Below are 20,015 nucleotides of genomic sequence, written 5' to 3' on the forward strand. Positions count from 1 at the left end.
TTGTGCATGGCCATTCCCTCTGCCCTGTTAGAAGAACAGGAGGGCTGCGCTAACTCAGACAGGACTGTCACAGCCATTAATGGATGAACATGCAGGAAAGGATCGATGTAGTGCATGGACATCCTGCCACCCTCTTTCTTCTGACCACTTCACCTCTTGCCTACTGCAACAGCAATAGTAGGCATCTGTTGCATAACCGCTCCAATGGGCCTCTATGCCACTGTGAATCACCATTAGGCTTGGACTATTCTCCCTGGATTTGCTAAACCACTTTTAGGACCAGATTACATTGGTTGAATGATGCAAAGGACCCAGCCCAGAAATCTGTAATTTTTAAGTTTACACACGTGATCAGTTATGAGGTGGAATTTTAAAAAGTTTTAAAAAATATTTTATAGTTTAAAAAAAAAATAATTAAAGACATTTGAAAGCTGTAATTAGAGGCCCCTAACTGAGAAATATAGAGTCACAACCTTAACTTTGTTGGGCTAGGAGTGGTGTTTGTTTTAAAGGAATGGTATTATAGTAGCTGACATATTATGGACCCGTTAAAAATGTCCTGCTTAGAGATGGGCTGAAAGCAAGATCTGGTTGCAGAGATCATAGGCATGGGCTGTCCCTACAAGGGGCCACATCTGGAAAATCTCGAGTCTAGATCAGCAGTTCCTAAACTTTATTGCTTCAGGTACCAGCCACCTTCTTACAAACTGATGTTTGAAGTACCACATGCAAATTTCTCCTTTTTGTGCACATTTTAGGCCTTAAGAGGCTCTATTTACTTATGGATTCCTAGTAAAATAAGTTTTTTGAATCTGGCTGGTGGAGATCTGCCTGGGGGTAATGAAAAGAGTGAGGAGTTTGGCTGGGAGAGGGTTAGAGGACATGAGGCTTACAGCTGGTTGGGAATTTTTCAATTAAATGGTTTTTCCATCGGAAAATGCCAGTTTGTCTAAACCCAAACTTTTTGCAGGAAGGTTCCAGTTCTGACAGACTTTTGGCGGGAGGAATTTTCAGGTTAAGGATAGAACTTCTGCTCAAACCTAGAGTGAGAGAGAAAGAGACACATCCCAGAATAGCCTGGAGGATGGAGTATCCACCTGGGATATGGGAGACCAGGCCCACCTTAAGAAAAGCAAGGATTTGAACCTGCATCTCTTACAACCCAGGAGCGTGCCCTGGCTCCCAAGCTGCTGGCTATTCTGAGGTGGGTGGGGGAATCTCTTTGGTTTTTCACAAAAAACTTTAAAATGTCTCAGTTTCATCCTGAGGTGGAGCAGGAATTCTGATGGCACGAAAAGTTTCATGAGACAGCAAGACAGTTTCCCACCAAGTCTCCTGAGGTTAGATCGAGGGTAAGGATTCTGGCTGGAGTGCAGGGGTCTCTGTGGTGAGTGTGTGTAAATGGGAAGGGGGGCTTTAGAGGGAGGGTAGAGAGGTGAGGAGTCTTGGCTGGAGGTGGTGGTTTTACCTGGGCATTGGATGGCTTTGGCTACAGTTCACCTTTGTTCCAAGGCTTCATGGTACTGTTCCTTATGAGCCAGGGAGCTCTGCCAATGGCCTCTCTGGAGTGTCTTTCGCACAGGTCATCTGATCTGGTCCCGGAACTCACAACTACTTCCTCTTGATGGAGGGACTCCACAGCCCTTCTGTCTGGGATCACAGCCCAGCCCAGCCCAGGGAGGCTTCCCCAGCCCACAAGTCTCCTTGCTAGTTCCCCATCCCAGGGAACCTAATTCCTGACTTGATACTACCTTGTAATTCTCCCCTCCAGCCTGTCTGCCTTCTCTCTGCTCCTTTGAGTCTCCTAACAACTTTTATCACGTTTATCAAGTAGCTACCTGCTTATGCCTGGCCCCATTCCCCAGTTAGTCTGCTGCTCCCTTAAATAGCTGTTTCCTTAAAGGGGCCACATCATGGAACAGAGAATGGTTGGCCCTAGGCCCACTGCTTCCTAAAGAGGACAGTTCACTTTGTTACAGTGTACCACTTGTAACAGTGCACATACCACCAATGGTACGTTTACCCACCATTTGGGAACCCCTGGTCTAGATCCTGGACTTTTGATTTGGCCCAACTTAGCTTCTGTTTAGAAACAAAACTGCTGATCTCACACACTTCCTGTCTCTATTATCATCCTTCTTTGTATTTCCAAGGATGTTTGCATGATAACAGGATCGTTGTTGCTTAGGAGTATATTTGTTCCCACTGCTTATTCTTCACTTGAAGTTGTCCTTTGTCATATCACAAGAGGTTGCCTTGGAGATAATGATAATATTGTGCATAGACTATGGTGACATCAGATGAGGATTAATAAATAACAGAAGAACTAGTTTTCATTTAATATCCCTGAATAAAAAAAGAGGATGAGAAATATCGAGCCTAATGGAACAGAGATTCTAAGTAGATAGGTCTCTGAATAACTACAATTCAAACAGCTTAATTCAGTTTATGTATTTCATGAGACCCTACTGTCTAGCCCAGTGGTTCCCAAACATTTTCCCTGCATGATCCCATTTTCAGATGTGTTGTTTCCCACTACCCCAGACAGCATGGAAGTTGCCATTTAAAAATGGTGTATTCCCTGCAGTGTGACGTCACACGCACTGTACATGCAAGGTCACGCTGCAAGGAGGATGCCATTTTGCTTTACGAAATGGCGTCCTCTGGACTGCCTGACCTCATACACACATGGTGTGTGCGATGTCATGCTGCCTGGAGGGCACCGTTTTGTAGAGCAAAATAGCATCCTCTGTGCGACGTGACCTCGTGCATACGGTGCGTGTGAGGTCACGCTGTGTGGAGGAGGCCATTTTGTAAAATGGCATCCTCTGCACACTCGGGATTGCCGTGACCCCCATCTGCTGATGAAGCGACTCCACTTGGGGTGACAACCCATAGTTTGGGAACTGCTGGTCTAGCCTGTATTCTATAAGTGAATTTACAGTAGCTTCCTCTTTTGGCTGATCATAGGATACACATCCACATTCTAGGCATCATTTGTATTTCAGAAAACGTGTTTTTAGGGCATGTTCTGCATTTCAAGATTAGTCCACTGCCTGAATGTTGTTCTGCCCAAACAGTGCCTAGAATCTTTCCAAAGGCAGATTTTAAAAGGTCTATGAAGATTGCTTTTTATATAATACAAATATAATCAAAAAGAGAATCTTGCTATTCATTATATTACATAAAATATACCATCTATGGGATTCTACTATACAAAGACAGATCCTGCTTTGTGGAGTCAGACAGGGAATTAAGGTGGATTCATGGGTGAGTGATGGCTGTCTCCCCATGCTGATGCAACTGTTTCCTTAACTTCCTTAACTTTTACTGCGGGCACTATGGGGCAATGTGAAGACTTGTGTAATTACAGCATGCTAAGATAAGGATAATTCATTTCTGTATCATCTCAAACATGCAACTACTGAGCAATAAATACTTTTATTTTCTCCTTGGAACTAAAGTGCAGAAGAACAAGGAAAAAAAAGTGTTTCATTTAGCTCCTGTACTACATTGCTACTGTGGCCTTCCTTGAGGAGGATTTACTAGTAGTAGTAGTAGTTGGCGATTCCTCAGAGTTCGAGGATGATAGTCTTCCTTGAAATGATAGCCAGTTATTGCTGATGGACCTCCAGGTGGCTAATAAGACCAATCCAGGAGCCACAGTTTTTATCACAGCTGGAGCAGACATTTTCTAGTGGAAGGGGCAGATCTGGATTGTTGAGTCGGGCTGCAGCATGTTGTTTCCTCTCCCATTTCTCTGTTTCTTGTTGCCTTCGTTGGGTCTCAAAATGCTGGGATCCATGCCGCAAGGTCCTTCTCCATTTTAGTTGGTCAAGGGCTTGAGTTTCCCATAAGTTTATGTCAATGTTGCACTTCTTCATATTGGCTTTGAGGGAGTCTTTGAAGCACTTTCTTTGCCCTCCCCTCATCTGTTGGACTTGTCTCAGTTGTGAGAACATAACCTGCTTTGGGAGTCAATTGTCTGGCATTTGAAAAACTTGACCAGCCCAACGGAGTTGGTGGTGGATGATAGTAGCTTCAGTGGAGGTTTTGGCTTGGTACAGGATGCCGATGTTAGTGTGTCGATCATTCCACTTAATTTGGAAGCTCTTGCAGAGTCACCGTTGATGATATCGTTCAAGAGCCTTGAGGTGATGACTGAACAGGACCCAGATTTTGGCACCGTATAGCAGAGTGGGGATAAAGATTGCCTGGTACATGAGAAGCTTGATTTGGCTCTTGGTGTCATGATATTTGAAGACATGTTTTCTCAAATGTCCGAAAGCTGCATTGGAGGCGGTATCATATCTCCTCATCAATATTGGCTTTCTGCGACAGATAACTGCTGAGGCAGGGAAGTGCTCAACGTTCTCCAGCACTTCTGGAGCACTTCCGTTTTCTTGATGTTGTGTGTGAGGCCTCGTTGGTTGTAGGCCTCAGGGAAGATGTTGACTGTTTTTTGAAGATCTTCTTCCAAATGGGTGCACAGGGCACAGTCATCCACATATGGAAGTTCAGTGACTGATTTAGTAATAATCTTTGTCTTGGATTGGAGGCGATTGAGGTTGAAGAGCTTGCCATCCATTCTGTATTAGCTGTCAAGTCTGGAGCGGAGCTTATCAGTACTCAGAAGGTGGATGACAGCAAGTAAGATGGAGAAGAGGGTTGGAGCAATGACACAACTGTACTTAACTCCTATCTTGACTAGGAAAGGGTCCATTACAGGGCCATAGCTGATGACTGTCACGGACATGTTGGTGTGGAGGAGTTGGATGGAAACCAGTTTTGGTTGGCATCCAAATTTGAGGAGAATTCTCCACAGTCTTAGGTTAATGGAGTTGAATGCCTTTGCGAGGTCGATGAAAGCCATGTACAGAGAGAGGTCAATGTTGTTCATGGCACTTTTCCTGAAGTTGGTGGGCAGTGAAGATCATGTTGGTGGTACCTCGAGATTATCTGAATCCACACTGTAATTCTGGGAGGATTTGCCCTGCAAGGGGAGTAGCTGGTGAAGGAGAATTCTGATGAGGACCTTTCTGGAGGTGGACAATAGGGTGATTCCTCAATGGTTTCCACAATCCAGTTTGTTGCCTTTCTTCAAGATATTCATGATCATGGCATTCCTAAGGTCAGCTGTGATTTCTTCTGAATTCTAGAGCTTGAGGATTAGAGTGTGAAGCTGGTGAGCCAGTTCTCCTCCTCCTCTTCAACCTCCTCCTCTGAATATTTAGGCAGAGATTCCATCAGGTCCAGATGCCTTGTGGTTCTTTATCTGTTGGGTGACTTTCTTTACCTCAGTGAGCAGTGGTAGGGTTCTGAGGTCATCCTTGATGAGATATTGAGTGATTAAGTTGAAGATGCTGTCGTCAGCATTGGAGTCACAATTCAGGAGATCCTTAGAGTGTTCCTTCCATCGTGCAGTGATCGATTAGTTGTTCTTAAAGAGATTGACTCCATCCCTGGATCTAAGGGGGGTTAACCCTTGGTTGTTGGGTTCATAGAGGCCTTTGATGGCATTGAAGAATCCGCGCATATCATAGAAGTTGGCGAGTTGTTGGATCTCCTTCGCTTTGTTCTTTCACCATTTGTTCTTCATTTTGTGGGTTTTCCTTTGAACCTCAATTTGGAGTTATGGGGGACTTATTGCTTCTGCTTGGAATTGAAGTTGTTCTGCCAAGCACAGAAGGCTTTGCACTTACGGTCAATCAGATCTTGGATATCCTGATTGTTCTTGTCAAACCAATCTTGGTGCTACCTGGTTGAGAAGCCAAGCAGTCTCTCATATGCAGTGTGGATGGCTAATTTGAGCACTTCCCTGTGATCTTCGGGGCTCTCCATCTCGGTTTTGACATCAATCACTTTCTCAGTGAGGTACTGCCAAAAAAGGTTATGTTTGGTTGGGTCCTTGGGACTCTTGACATTGATCTTCCATTTAGCTGATTTTTTTTCCTGCATTCATCATTTTGAAGTGAGTTTGATGGAAGAAATGGAGTGGATGAGGTGATGATCCATCCGACAATCGTTGTCACGAGTTATCGCTTTGGTGATGTGGACGTCTTTATGGTCACGAGCATGGACAATGACATAGTCGATCAGATGCCACTGCTTGGATTGGGGGTGTTTCCAAGATGTCTTGTACTTGTTTTTTGGGCAGAATGTGGTTTTTGTGATAATTAGTTCATGTTCCGCACATTTGGTCAGAATTCCATTGGAATTATTCTTGCGCACTCTGTCCTTTCTGATCGCATCATTCCAAAGCTCCAAGTCACGTCCAACTCTTGCATTAAGATCATCAAGGAGTATGAGCTTGTCCTCTTTGGGAATGGTGGAGAGAATTTGATGAAGGTTGGCATAGAATCCTTCTTTGGTTTCATCATCAGTGTCAAGAATTCGAGCATATGCACTGATGACTGTTGAATGTCGGTTTTGGGCAAATTTAAGGCAGAGGGTCATGAATCATTCATTGATGCTAACTGGTAATTCTGAGAGTTGGTTAACATTTTCATTTTTGATGGTGAGACCAATGCTGTGGAGTCGTCATTCATCATCACCTGCTCCTGTACAGAAAAAAGTGTAACCACCACCTTTTTTCGTTGAGCTGTCCTTCTGCATGTCTGGTCTCGCTCAGTGCAGCAACGTTGAGGTCATGTCTCCTGAGTTCTCTTGCTATGATCTCGGTTCTTCTTCACTGTGGCTGGTAACTGTTCAGATTGTCCGTCAGGGTTAGAACGTTCCAGGTTCCAAATTTCATTGTTTGGTTTTGACCACAGTAAGGTGATCCCTCTGGACACAGTTATCCAGTTGGGGGGGGAGGCAAAGTGGACTATGTTTAAGGCACCTTTTATAGGCCCCTTCACATGTGGGGTGAACAGAGTGGGTACTAAAAAAGGGCTGCTCAGTTGTGGTTGCAACTGGTGAGTTGCACTCCTTCCTCAGTCCAAATGCAAAAATGACCATTTAACAGTCGCCACCTGCTGTTAGATGGTCCGTGAATAGAGTGTCAGGTCATCACTGTCCTGCTCCCACTGCCACTCACCAATCACCACAGGACTTGGACATAATTATGGAAGATGCCTGTGCATGATTTCTTTTAACATGGAGACATTGGTGCACACCAGAGTCCTGATAGTGCTTGACAGGATTAGGATCTTAATACAATGCAAGGGAATTAAGATGATTGGTGACCACCATCCTGCTGCAGCTTCATCTGCCTTCACAGTAGTTGAAAGAAATGATCTCTTTGTCCGCCTGCTCCGCCATTGGGGACTTGGGGTGGTGTTTGGATTGCTGTTTATCTGGAACCTCACCTTTGACCTTTGCCACCTTAGGTGATCTTACCAGGAGTGCAAGACTACCAAAGGCATTGCTCTCAGGATCATGGGAACACTCAAGCCGCTCCACCACATCTTGGTCACAATCCACTGGGGCGGGGAGGATTTACTATGATGTAATTGAAGCATGAATGGGAGGATTTGATTTTCCTTGCCATGTAATCCAGTGGGGGCCTGATTTCCCACTTAAATTGGTTTTATACTGGTGTAACTCTGTTGCCTTCAACTGAGTTACATCAGTGTAACAGAAGAGAGATTCAGGCCTTATGTATGTAACGCTGTAGGGCAAGAAGGGTAGTTACAATTTGATTTTGAAGAATTGCTGCTCTTTGCTGTTCTGGAGAAGATCAAGTGTGGAAGTTCATAGTCTGATATGTTGTCTGTTGAGAATCCCAAGTCTTGCATTTGTAAGAGGGTGGGAAGTGGAATTTATGTTCCAGTTGCTTTTTCCCCTCTGCAACTATTATGATCCAGTGAAAGGCTGTTTCAGCCAAATACTTGAGAAGTTTCCCAAACCAGTCTATCTTTGTCCCCTAAAAGGCTGTCAGTAGAAAAGTTCAAAATTTTAGTTGAAATTTTAAAATTTCAACAACCAAAAAATGGCTTTTATGCATCAAGATTTGGAAAAATACATTAAGCAGCTGAAATTTTCAAAATTTGAAATTCTAATTAAATATTTAATTAAGATTTCTATGAAGCGGGGAAAGAGAGATGAATGTGGATTTTGCAAAAAATTCCCCCCCTCACCCCCTTTTAAAAAAAACAAACAAAAAAACAAACAGTTTTAGCTTCTTGGGTCAGTCCAAACAAGGTTATGTTGTTACCAAAGGCTGACAAGATACTGTTATGTCTTAAACACTGAACTTTCCCCCTCCTGGTCCTGCATCAAAGCTCTCTAAAAATGTGTGGGGAGGTCTGTCTTGTCAGTGCCATTGCATCTTTTTTGAATTTATGAAAGTATTTAACTTCCCAAGATCAGCACTAAAGTCTTACTGAAAAATACTGACAACCTGTAGTTGACATGACTGAGTTTCTAGTGCTGTATATAAGTATGGTTAACATTTTTTTAATGGCTACAATCAGTGTTTGGCATCTAGAGTTACCCTGAAATTGAGTCATGGGAATTATGTAGGGCAGAGGGCAAAGAGGAGAACAGCATAAGATTGGGCTAAAGGGGAAGATGGAATGAAAAACCATACTCAAAATCTTTTATTGTTTTTATTACACACACACATTCAAGATTTGGATGATGACAGAAGCTGTTAAGGGAGATTAAGTACAGCAAAAGTCAACAATATGCACCCACTTTGCTTTTGAAATTTCCTCATGACATTGATGGCTTCTTGCCTAATCTGACTAAGGTGAAGAGCACGTGGATTTCACTATTAATTTGCCATGCCATTGGAAGCAATGTGCTTTCATGTAAGATTTGCCAGCTTGCACATCCTCCTTCCATCCTTTCCTTCTTCTATCTGGTTTTTTATAACTATTCATTGAGATTATTTCCACCAGTGACGTCATCTTCTTCTTTCACATAGCAATTTGAAAAGCAACTTTAGAGATCGATGTCCAAGTTTGTCCTTGACTCTGGCTTCCGATAACATGGAATGAATCAAAGCTTTTTCTCCAGACAAGGATCTTAGAGGGCAGTGGTTCACTAGATATTCCATGATTTGAATGTCTTCTCCACATTCATGCATCGGACTGTCTTTCATTTTCCATTGGTGTAATAGGTAATTGCAGTGCCCATGTGAGGCTCTGATGAGGTTCTGTGATCCACATTTTATGTGGCATCGTGAACCCAGGTGGCTGGTCTGTAGGATCCTTGATCCGGTCTTGATTCTTGACCCTGCTGTTCTCCACACCCTCCACTGCTTGTCTTTTGGTGATAGTCCTGAGGTTTTAAGAGATTTGGATACTAATCAGAAGGGGTTCATGGATTGAAGGTGGCACCTTGGGGGTCTGAAGTAGGGGGCATTGGAGATCTTCATAGATGGGCAAGTCTGGGCTCATTACCAGGTAATTGTATTCTTGTATTATTGCTGCTTCTCTTCAGAGGGATGTTGGTAAGGTATGCGTGAGGACTGGAAGCCAGACTGTTGTTGAGTTCAGTACTCCTGTGACAATTCCCAGAGGAGTGTTCAGGTTTCACATGTATGCTTCCTGCCCATACTGGTGCACAATATTCAGCTGCTGAGAAGACGAGGGCCAACTGGCTGTTTACAAAATGTGAGCATCTGTTCCATAACTGGTCCCATCTGGTTTGCGGATTATGTTGTTCCTACTCTTTATCTTGGCATTGGTCTTTATGTAGATGGTGGTGGTGTGTGAAGCTACAATCCAAAACAATTCCAAGATATTTTGGGAAGTCCTCCTGCCTAAGTGTGATGTCCCAGGAGATGACATTCAGACATTCCTTTGCATGGTGGTTGCTCAGGTGGAACATGGGGACAGCTATTATTTGAGGGTTCAGTCGGAGTCAACATAGCCAGTAGTACTCATCCAGGTTTTTCAGATCATCTATGAGGTTGCATTCTGCTTGCGTAAATGTGTTCGCTTGGATGGTGAGTGCAAGAGCTCTCCATATTCAAATTCCACGACGCGGTCAATTGTGTGTCACTGATACAAATACTGAAGAGTGATTTGTGCCAAGATGGCGTGACGTTCCCCTCCCCCCCCGCGCGCAGTCTGGACTGGTGTGTAGCTGTGTCACCCCAATTCCTCACTCCTGGGCCCCGACCTACCGCACTTTGCTGTGTAAACCACCCACTCCTGGGTCAGCCCACGCCTAGCCTCCTGCATGTAATCGGTCCCTGACCTAGTGAAGGAGCGCTTCTCGTCAGCCACTCATAGGATAGACCCCCAGCAAACACCCCCAGTCCTAGATGCAACCCCGGGAACTGCCATCTTGCAGGGTTCCGTGCTGTACGCTGCGCCCTGCAAGCTCATTTACATTTGTCTGTCAATTTATCAAAGAAATTGATATGCACCAGCTCTGTCACTCTAAGTGAGGTCTCTGCACACACTCAATCCACAGGGACTGTTTTAGATAAGACACACAAATAAGTTTATTGTTTACAGTAAGATTTTATGTGAATCTAAATCAGATTATTAATAATTCAAAGAGTTAATCACAATTAACTAAAAGATAACTCGCATCTTAACCTAAGATTAATATGTCAGTCTATATTCAGCTTACCACACAGGCTGGTTGTGATGCCTCTTGCACTCAGGCCCCCCCTCCCTGTGGGTAGATTTCTCAGTCTTTGGTGTTGCTTAAAAGATGGATTCCAGGAGAAAGCCAAGAGACAACGATGCCTTAGCTTTTAACAAGTTTCCCCAATGCCCCCTGGGGCTCTGTCCAGCAATGGGCATGATTTCTTCCACTTGAGCCAAAGTGCTCACAGATGCTTAGGCCAGTCTATTGTTCCTGTATGCATGCCTCTGCGGGGCGTGGAAACACAGCTTTGTGTTCGTCTGCATCTAGTCAAACCATGTGAGACACACATTTGGAGACACAGCAGGGTTTCAGATCTGTACATATGTATAACATGGCAGGAAACATGCTACCACAACGATAATGTTCAGTATGCCATGAGCATTCCAAAACCACTTTACATGGCATACTTTGCATCAGACAAAACACAGTTACACTGTAAAGGTGAACATGGATGATACACAAATCACACCATAAGGGTGGACATGGGGTACAGCATGTCACAGATGGATCCCTGTGGGAGCCCGTTCAATAATTGAGGTTTGCTGACCTGTTCCATTAGATGGAATTCCGTTAACTGTACATGAAACTTGTGATTGGTGAACCTCTCAGTAGGTGCAAAGCGGTTCTGCTACGCACTGGTTGCTACACTGCTCCTCAGAAGGGAGGAAAACGGCAGCCTTCATGCAGTCCTCCCTGTTTAATGCTATGACCTTTCTAATGCCATCAACATGGCAACCAACCATTGATCCAACAGCCTCACGGTCTAAACAGCAACTCAAGCAACCAGTCAGTGCCATCTACTGCTGCTTAGATAATAGCACCAATTGGAACTTAAAAATGACCTGCCAGGGAAAAAATAACTTAGCATGTGTCCGTCTTGCCCCTTCAGGGAGTATAAAGGAGGATTGAAAAATTTGTTTGAAAAAAACCCCCCAAAACAAACCTGTTTTTCACATGAGACATTCAGATCTTCTCTGTTCTGGAAGACTCTGTGGTGACCGGAGAAGCAGTGAAACCATGATGTGCTAAGAGACTGAAAACTGAGTGAGGGATGAGGCTTTTTTGTCGTCAGTGTTTAATTTTTTCTTTTTTTGTTTTGTTTTTACCAATACCTTTTTAATGCCAATGAATGCTTTTGAGGACAGATCTGTTCTAGACCTGATCTACACAGAAAGGTTTTCCTTTATAATTATGCCAGTTAGGGGTGTGGTGGTGATGCTGATGTCAACATAGCAAAGTGCTAGGTAGAAACCCTGGTGAAGACACAGTTATAAGTTACTTTATACCAGTGTGGCTTGTTTTGATTCCTGAGCTAATAAGCTGTACCGGTATAACTGTGTCCACACTTGTGGGGTTGGGTTTTTTGTTGTTTTTGAGGTTGTTTTGTTTTGTTTTGTTTTGTTTTGTTTTTGCTGCTTTAACTGTACTGATTTAGTTAAAGTGGCAGTGCTTATTAATAGGGCCCTACCAATTTCACGGCCACGAAAAACTCGTCACAGACTGTGAAATTGGCTCTTCCCCATGAAAGCTGCTCTCCTCAGTGCTGGTGGGAGCACCCCAGCCGGGGGTTCCCTAGCTGTTTAGTTCCATCCGGGCTGGGGCACTCCCAGCAGCACAGGGGAGATCAGATCCACCTGGGGTACCTCCCCCTGCCGCGGGAAGCTCTGAGGCTGGGCAGCAGGTCTGGAGGTTCCTGCAGCCAGAGGAGGCTTCCGATTTCCTCTGTGCTGAGAGCACCCCAGCCTGGCCAGGACTAGCAGCTAGGGGCCCCCAGCTGGGGCGCTCCCAGCAGCATGGGGGAGATCGGACCCATCTCCCTGCTGGGCTCCGAAGGCAGCACAGAAGTGAGGGTGGCAATCCTGCTACCTCCCTACAACAGGTTTGCGACCCCCTCACCCCCCTCCACAACTACATTTTGAGTCGGGATCCCCACAGTGACAACACCCTGAAATTTCAGATGAAAACATCTGAAATCATGAAATTAACTAATTTTCAAATCCTGTGCCTGTGAAATTGACTAGAATGGACCATGAATTTGGTAGGAACCTACTTATGAAGTGGGGATAAGCTCCTAGCTTCAACACCTCTGCCGCCCCTTCAGTGGAGGTACGAGTCTGCATCTCAAGTATGAGTATGAGTCTTCAGCTGATGACAGTCTGCATCTCCTGAATCCCTCCACCTCTAACAAGAATCCATCAATGACCTCCAGTAAAATCTGGGGAGACCAGACTTGACATGACTGACCTTTCTCAGCTTTTTAAAAAGTAGGAAAAACTCCAACTTTCAAGACTTATTTTATATACTATAAAGAAGCAAAAAAGATTACAAGCCCAATTCTTCTACCATCTTTTTGCAGGGCACCTTTAACGGCACTGAGCCTAATCCTTGCATTCCTAATACTCTCAAAACTTGTTCCGTCCCTATCTCACGTCCTTTTGTGTGGGTTTATTTTTCTAATTTAATTGAGTATGTTCATTTACACTAAGAATGACCTCCTCTCCTGTGCTTCTCTTGACTGTTAAGAGCAAACAGCAAGGTCATCAAAGTGCAGAAAGATGTGAGGAAGAGAAGACTCTTTTCTAGCAGTGTCGTATGCTTAGAGCTTTCTTGCAATGTGTGAAGGTTAAGTCTTTCTGGCTACAGGAAGCGTAATCTTTGGTATTGCTTCCCAACCAAACAGCGGATGGTGGTTTGATCCTATGTGGCAATTCCTGTGTTAGAAAATATTAAAAGGAAGTAATGCACATGCAAGCGCACATTTCAGTGCAGTCATTTGCAGCATCTGTGCTGCCTCGTCTGTGCCAAAAGTCTGCACTTCACATATCCTCATTAAAATAATAAATGTAGAGTTATATAGAAAAACATAAATTATGCAAATTTAGCACTACTGTAAACAGTGGGCCATCTGTCCCATGCTAGGGGCACCCTTGACAAACTTCTAAACCACAAATTAAATAGATTCCAGCATTTCCCCACAGATAGTGCTACCCCAGCAGTCACCACATGAACACCAGTTTGATCACCCCCTAATAATAAAATTACCACCTATCCTGACCCCTCTCCAGTCACTTTCTCAACCCCCTACAGATGAAGGAGAAGACGGCATGCTCCTTGTTGTGTGGCTGGCTGGGTAACAAATTTGGACTGTTATAACCCGGGGGGAAGCAAGTTCCAAAGACTTTTGGCCCTAAGGGCGTACCACCCCTTCCCATCTCTGGTATGACGAGGTGACTCGACTTTGGGGGACTCTAGCTCTGGTGTCTCGCTGTCTGCAAACGTAGCAGTATGCCACAGGAAGAGAAGTGGTCCCTTGTAGTCCAAGGCCATTTAGGGTTTTACAGATTAAAACCAGCACTTTAAAAACCTATCCAGAAACCTATAATCAAGCCAGGGCAGGTTTTAGATCAATGGTTTAATATGCCCATGAAAAGAAACTTCATTTAATAATCAGGCTGCTGAATTCTGCACATCATTTTCCAGATGGATTGAATATATAGCCCCATATAGAGGATATTGCAGTATCTAATCTGGAGTTGACAAAGGCATGGATGATAATTACATCCTGAAGAAATGGTTGCAGTCTGTTGGCTATGCAGAGTTGATAAAAAGCTGACCTGGTCGCAGCTGTCACTGCTCCTCTGACAGCAGGTGGGAGGCTGAGAAGATAAGAATGTCCATTACCAGGTTCAAGAAGAGCAGTGACAGCAATAAAATAAGTAATCGTGGTCTTTAGTAAAAGGGTGGCCAAGTGGGTCAAGCAGCAAGATTGGGAGCCAGCACTCCTGAGTTCAGTTACCAGTTCTGCCACTGATTTACTCTGCAGCCTGGGCAAGTCACTTACTCTCTTAGCTCCATCTCTCCTTTTGGGAAAAATAACAATTTCCGGGGGTTGTTTGATGCTTTAAACTCCACTCCCCCACCTTTGAGACCATCAGTGCTATAAGAAGTGCTATAAGATTATAAAGGACTATTGGTCTAGAAGTAACAACAGATGAAACTCTTGTGAACTCTTCTTGAAAAAGAAGTTTATCCTTTCAAAATGTGCCAATAAGCTTTAAGAATGACCCAAATAACCAATGCTTTGTGAATATTTTGGTGGGGAACCTCTGCTTGAATAAGCTTTTTTCTTTGCCTAAGAGTCATGCTAGGTATGAATTGATACTGCAGTGAATGTTCAAAAGTTATGGATGCCAAATGTGTTTGTTCTTCCATTCCGTTCCATTTAGTGCCAAAAGCACTGTACTCAGCTGCTTGGAAAAGGAATGTCAAGACTGATGACACACATTGCATAGACTTGTGCGGGTTATTTTTGCCAGAATTCTCAACTGTGTGTTGCAGACAGTACTAGAACCAATCTCCGTCTTTGATTCATCTTGCTGAAGATCAGGCAGTTTATTTTTAGAGACAGTGTGATCTGGAATTCAGATTAATTTTGGGGCTGAACTCTTGGGTTCTAATTTTAACTCTAATGCTGAATCACTTTGAGACCTTCTGTTAGCTTTCCCAATCTGTACAATGTTGGTAATTCTAATCTTTAGAGAAAGAGGATTAGTTAGTTTGTAGAGCTTTAATGTAAAGTGCTAAGTAGTATTCCACTGATTTGTGTATACTTCTGTATAAAGACTCATAAAAACTGACTTAGAGAACAAGTCTCAAAAATCCTCTTGTTTAATGTTCACTGATTTCCAGAGCCAAGTTTCTGATTTGGGCTGTAGAGCTTACACTGGAAACAATGCTTCTAAGCAAAGATATTATGTACTCTGAATTTACTGGCACTGTGGCATCTGCAGTTCTTTTCCCCCAAATAGAGATTCACAGTGTAACATTATGGGGAGCACAGTCTGCAAAACTGAAAGTATTCCATCCTGATCAGCTGAGAGGTACTGAATTCTTTTTAACTCTGTTCAACACACACATTACACCACAACGTCCAAGCTTCAAACTCTGTGCACTTCAGTGTTCTTTAGCACCACCATTGGATTGATAGACAGTTCTGGCCTACTTAGGTTCCAGGGTTTTAGGAGTCGTGTGTTAATGGTGAATTGGTTGGTGTGTGAAGGAGAGGAATTGCCTTGCTGCCATTTAACTTTATTTGCTGCATCCTCAATCCCATCATCCCCTATCTGCAATGGCCACCAACATTTGGACTTTTGGACACCAGTATGAGTGTGATAGGAGATGTTAGTACCAGTGCTAGTGAGTGGATGAGAGCTTTTGTATGTGTGTGTATTTTCCAAGATGTTCAAGCTTTGAGAAGAACCACTGTGCTATTGACTAGTTAGCACAAAGAGAGGAAACTGAAATAAAATACTATCCTTGCTTCCTCCCCCGCACTCCCCTTAGCCAGTGTCACTTAGGATCTGAGCCCAGATGTCTACTTACCCTTTCTATTTTGCATGCCACACACGCTGCAGGGATGGGTTAAGGTGTAGGTTGGATGGGCATCTACCTACGGTGCAATATTTCAGGGAGTTTTTCCATTAGTAAGAGGCCTGTAATTCTACTGGAGGAGGAATTTATCAGGTCAGATGACACCCTCTCATCCCCAGTACTTCAGAAACCTTTCCCTAGAGCATGCACTCACTGCAGGAGCTGGATTAGATTCCCTGCCTTAGCCAGGGGGAAAGGGGAAAAAGTTGCTGGGGAATCTGAGATTAGAGAGGGATCCAGGGAAGGAGAGAGGGATCCACAGGAGGGAAAAAGGAACTGGATGGAAGCCCTATTTTTATTCCGGAGGATGAGAAGGACTACCAGAAAAGGTGTATAGTGAGCCACTAACCATAAGGTCAGCCCTGTTCTCTAATATGAAATGAGACTTTTCCTGTTTCCTGGTTTTATAAATGTTTTCTTTAAACCTGATCCTGAAGGAAATAGGCTGTGTTTGCTAGTTAGACTGTGTCTTGCTAGGAAAAAGGTGATGGTGGCATGTTTTGAATCAGGTATTTCATTTTAAAATCCTTGTGGAGACAAGGCACAAGGTAGTTTTATCTCAGTGTAGTCAGCTGAGGCAAACATTGGGGAGCGGAAAAGTCTAGTATTTACCTTGACCAGCTGCACTGAGCTAAAACTACTCGGTGCCTAGTTCTCACTAAGATTTAACAATGAGATATCTCTCTCCTTGTGAGAACCACACCTTTTTCCCTGGTGAAGACAAATCAGAAAGGCAGCAGCAAACTAGCCGGAACAGACTCTGGATGTGATTTCAGTATCATTTTATTTTTTAGCTTGACCCGAACTAAAAATACTTGAAGTGCTGTGCTTGAAGCGCCAGTGACTGCTGGACCACTGTTTCCATTAGCGCTCTCACTCTTGTTCCTCTTGTGGAGCTGAATCAGTGGCAGTAATGATGGGAAATGTTTTGGGGAAAAAAAAACACTACTCTTCTGAAGCTTGTTTAGTGGCTTTTCAGTCTGCTTGCTCTGGTTTAAGGATCTACTGATTTCTCTTCAACTGTTGCCATTCTGTGGTAGAAAAACAAGGCCCTGTAATTCTATTCTATATAGATTCCTGGACTACCTTCATTGTCACAGTCTCCAGGTGTCTTCCACTTGTGCCTGAAGTGATGTGACTAACATCTGTCACATGTGGGTCATTTTCTCTTACCCTTTCCCCTTGGGCGGGAAATTGTGTGCGCCATATCACAGGTCCAGTCAAGCAGCCCCTCTTGGCCATTCACCACACTGCTCTGAAGAGAGCCTGCCATTGGATCATGTGTTTTAAACTTCTGGAATCTGAATGGAGTGCAGGCAGATCACATGCAGATCTTCCATCTATCAGCCCCTCTTGAGAGTCGCAGCCATGCGGCCCACTGTCCATCCCCTAAAACCAGTGATGAACCCTTGGATTCCCTCCATGGTTGAAACATGCCATCTCCTAGACCTTCACCTAAAGGGGTGAGCCTTCTGGCTTATCTATTCAAGGGGGCATGGGTAAGGTATAAATGCTTAACACAGACAAACTTCGCACCAGATTCTAAACACTATTGTGCTTTCTTTAGTAGCATGTGAAATGTGCAAATCTAGGGGACCCCCCCCAAAAAAATCTTACATACATTTCCCTGCCTCAGTTTCCTCTCCACTCCCTTGCATTCTTTGGGCTGAGCTCAGGGTGGTCTGGGGCTGGCCCGGGTCTTTCTGTTGCAGTGTGTGGTTTGGGTTCTGAAGCATGGAACCTTCTACTCCCAGTTTACCTAATCTGATCCTGGCCAGTCAATCCCTTTCCTTTCTGCTGCCCAAAATTTCCTTTATGTATCTCTCCAAGTCCCTTTAGTTTATATGTCTCACCACCAACATCTCTGTCTCTTTATCCTGCTTGGGGAATTTCTATTGTCTTCACTCCCTTTCCCTTCCCCCCAGACAAGAGGAGGGAGTGACTTCTCTCAGCAAACCCATTGTCCCAAGGTGCTTCACCCTGAAGAGATGGTCATTGAGTTCTATTGCTCCTAGTCTGGGAGGTATCTGCTTAAAGGCTCATCAGCAATGGTGGATACACATAGCTAGAGGGACATTCATGATATAGCAATCTTCGTAGTGGCAACTTCATAGTATCGACCAAAATTCTTAAGTCATACTTAGGTTCCCCAAATAATCACACTGTGTGTAGGGGTTTTTTTTTGTTTTTGTTTTACATAAATATATACAAGATGCTCTGTGTTTATGGTAGAGGAGGCGAGGTCTAAGAGGTGCTCCAGTCTCAGATCAGCTCCCCGAGAAAGCTCTGGCTTCTGCGCAGCTGAGCTTTACCCTTCTAGTAGAAAGTTCCACTGTTCCTGAGGAGCAGAGTTGTTGACCTCAGTCCTCACCCTGGAGCTTTAGAGTGGTAATTCACCAGTGGGGGGAGCAATGGGGGAGGCTGTAGTGTGGACTTACATGTTTTTACTCTCTGTTGCCTCACTGTTTTGAGCAGAGTTAGACAAGAGGGAAGTAGAAATGGCTGAATTCTGTCTACACAACAGCCCCTGCCATTTTCACCGCCAGATGCATCAGTGCTGGTTTCTGGGTCCTCCTTAGATATCATGTCTCTGCTATGTACCGAGGGTGAAGCTGTTAATGGGTTGTGGTGGGTTTCTTTCAGTGGGCCCTGAGATGCTGCTTTGAGGTCAGTGTTTTCTCCTGCAGAGAAGAATGGGTGACAATTAGGCAGTATAGCCCTTATATGGGTGTGGTGATGCTCATTTGTCATTTTGGGCTGCCATTCTGGACAAGGTTTTGCCTTTGCTTAATATGATTTCACAATGACCATGAATATACATGCTGGACCACATTAAAAGAAACCCACAGCCCCCTCTGCATTTAAAAGACATCAGCTTAGAAATCACACTTCTCTCTGATTTTTTTAAACCTGCTAGTGTTGCAAGTAGCTCCTCCGATGAGTATAGCCGAGAGAGATCAGAGAAGAAGTTATGAATTAGTTTAGCTTGTGCATTTGATAGTCTTCTTGTGAAAAGAGCTGTGAGTGTCACTCCTTCCTCTACATATAGAGTCAGTGTCCTTCGTTTGTGCAGGACTTTTACTTAGCAACCAGTGGGGGAGAAAGAAACATTTAAAATGAATAGAAAAACGTGGTTGTAGAAGTACAACCTTCGAAGAGGGACTGGAGGGTGAAATAAACTAGTCAAGGTTCCTTTAACACAAAATGGACAGTTGGAGAAAAGACAAAACACAAAAGGGGACGCACGACAAAGTAATGGATGCACAACAAAGTAATAGATGCTTATTAGTAATCCCCCCATTACTACCCACTACTATAAAATCTGTGGCCATTTTTGCATATGTGGGCCTTAATCTCTCTGTACCACAGTTTACCCATCTGTGCAATAGGGCTAATTATTCCTATTTTAATAATGGTGTTCGTAGAAATGAAAGGTGCTATAGAAATGCACAATATTGTTCTGTATCAAACAGCTGCAAGGTAGTGAATACAAAATATCTATAGGTTTATAATATATTTTATTCTACCAGTGTTTCCAAAAATACTTGAAGCAAGCAAATAAACAAAACAAAAGTATATATTAATTAGGAGATTTTCCCCTGTCATCTTGTAAATAGTTATGCTATGAAAACTGAGTACAGTGACTTCAGTACTTGCGAGCTTGGGTTTAAGAAGGTATTGCTATTATCCAGGTCTGTCACTGGAGCGCTCGCCCAATTCAATTGCCTCCCGTGCTCGGCTGTCCGAAAGGGAAGAGGAAGTCATGGCTTGTTTTGAGAGAGCATGTGTCGTTGCACAAGTGTACTTGCAGGAACTTGAGAAGGTAAGGAAGAAATGTGCCCTATCCCTACATTGCCCTAATCGTATCTTTGGAAGGAGCTCCCAGTGACTTTATCAGTGGAAGCTGTGCAAAATCTGAGGGCAGAATTACGTGTGCTGATCGACATAAACGAATGTCAGAGCAATACTGAAAAGATGTTGTGTCCTCTCAATATTTCAGACAATAGAACAGTTAGGATACATTAGAACCC

General features: G+C 43.8%; 1 protein-coding gene across 3 annotated transcripts in view; it reads left to right on the plus strand.

Moving 5' to 3' along the window:
• The window catches only part of TTC7A (tetratricopeptide repeat domain 7A), a 240,412-nt gene that overhangs the window by 16,749 nt on the left and 203,648 nt on the right, over positions 1-20,015 (plus strand). For all 3 annotated transcript variants that reach the window (XM_067565099.1, XM_067565100.1, XM_067565101.1), the window contains one exon: positions 19,677-19,807. In XM_067565099.1, the coding sequence (XP_067421200.1) occupies positions 19,677-19,807 (131 nt within the window). The remainder of the gene's footprint in view (positions 1-19,676; positions 19,808-20,015) is intronic.

The sequence above is a fragment of the Emydura macquarii genome, unplaced genomic scaffold (genome assembly GCF_026122565.2).
Source record: "Emydura macquarii macquarii isolate MOO-44397 ecotype Brisbane River unplaced genomic scaffold, CSIRO-AGI_Emac_v2 contig_2676, whole genome shotgun sequence".
In the NCBI taxonomy this organism is placed as follows: Eukaryota; Metazoa; Chordata; order Testudines; family Chelidae; genus Emydura; species Emydura macquarii.